The sequence below is a fragment of the Tupaia chinensis genome, unplaced genomic scaffold, assembly GCF_000334495.1.
Source record: "Tupaia chinensis unplaced genomic scaffold, TupChi_1.0 Scaffold149964_1, whole genome shotgun sequence".
Lineage (NCBI taxonomy): Eukaryota > Metazoa > Chordata > Mammalia > Scandentia > Tupaiidae > Tupaia > Tupaia belangeri.
Genome location: NW_006209805.1, coordinates 934,352 through 935,231, shown reverse-complemented (window position 1 = coordinate 935,231; position 880 = coordinate 934,352). Strand labels below are relative to the sequence as shown.

Sequence of the window (880 nt, the reverse complement as noted above, 5' to 3'; positions counted from 1 at the left end):
TGCGCCGCGGCGCCCCCGCCCCGGCAGATCCGGGCAAAGCCGGTGATGGAGCGCTGGGAGACCCCCTACATGCACGCGCTGGCCCGCGCCGCCGCCTCCAGAGGTAGTCCTGCCCTGCCGCGCCCGCCACTGGGCCAGGGCCGAGCCGGGCGGGCCGGGACAGAGGCCCCGCCCTGGGTGCTGAGGCCGCGCTGCCTGGACGGGGCGGGCTGAGCCTCATACGCAGGACTGTGCCCGTCGGGCCTGTGTCCGTCGGGCCTAGGGGTCTGGGCGCTGCTCCTGGGGAATGTGCCTGCCTGGAGGCCTGCCCCAGCTAAGAATAGCTGTGCAGTCCAGGGGGAGACAGCTGTCCCGGGGTGGCCCTGCCCTCTCGGTGTGGGAGCCCAGGGAGCGTGCAGCTCCGGCTGGGCTTCACAGGCACGTCCCTGTGCATGCAGGGCCACAGAGGCCTCGGGAGGTCCAGCCGGAGCACCCCCAGCCCCAGGTCCCCAAGGCCTCCCACCCTGGTCTCAGGGAGCGAAGTAAGGAGCCTGAGATAAAGGCCACCACATGGCCTCAGGCCAGGACTCAAGGTTCAAGGCCCTGAGCCCCTGGGCCGGCCCAGAGCTGCAGCCCTGGCCTTGGGCTGGCGCCCTCGCTCTGGCCGCTGGCCAGGGTCGACACTGCTCCTGCCAGGGACTGCCCGAGCGGGCCGCAGCACAGGCCGCCCAGTGACCTGGGGTCTGCCTGCCAGGGGGCCGTGTCCTGGAGGTGGGCTTTGGCATGGCCATCGCGGCCTCTAAGGTGCAGGAGGCCGCCGTGCAGGAGCACTGGATCATCGAGTGCAACGAGGGAGTCTTCCAGCGGCTGCAGGACTGGGCCCCGCGGCAGCCCCACCACG

General features: G+C 72.2%; 1 protein-coding gene across 1 annotated transcript in view; it reads left to right on the top strand.

Annotated features, from left to right (window-relative positions):
- The first annotated feature begins 11 nt into the window (after positions 1-11).
- The window catches only part of GAMT (guanidinoacetate N-methyltransferase), a 2,481-nt gene continuing 1,612 nt past the window's right edge, over positions 12-880 (top strand). Inside the window, exons 1-2 of the mRNA XM_014585489.2 lie at positions 12-103; positions 734-875. Of these exons, the coding sequence (XP_014440975.1) occupies positions 46-103; positions 734-875 (200 nt within the window). The 5' untranslated portion in view covers positions 12-45. The remainder of the gene's footprint in view (positions 104-733; positions 876-880) is intronic.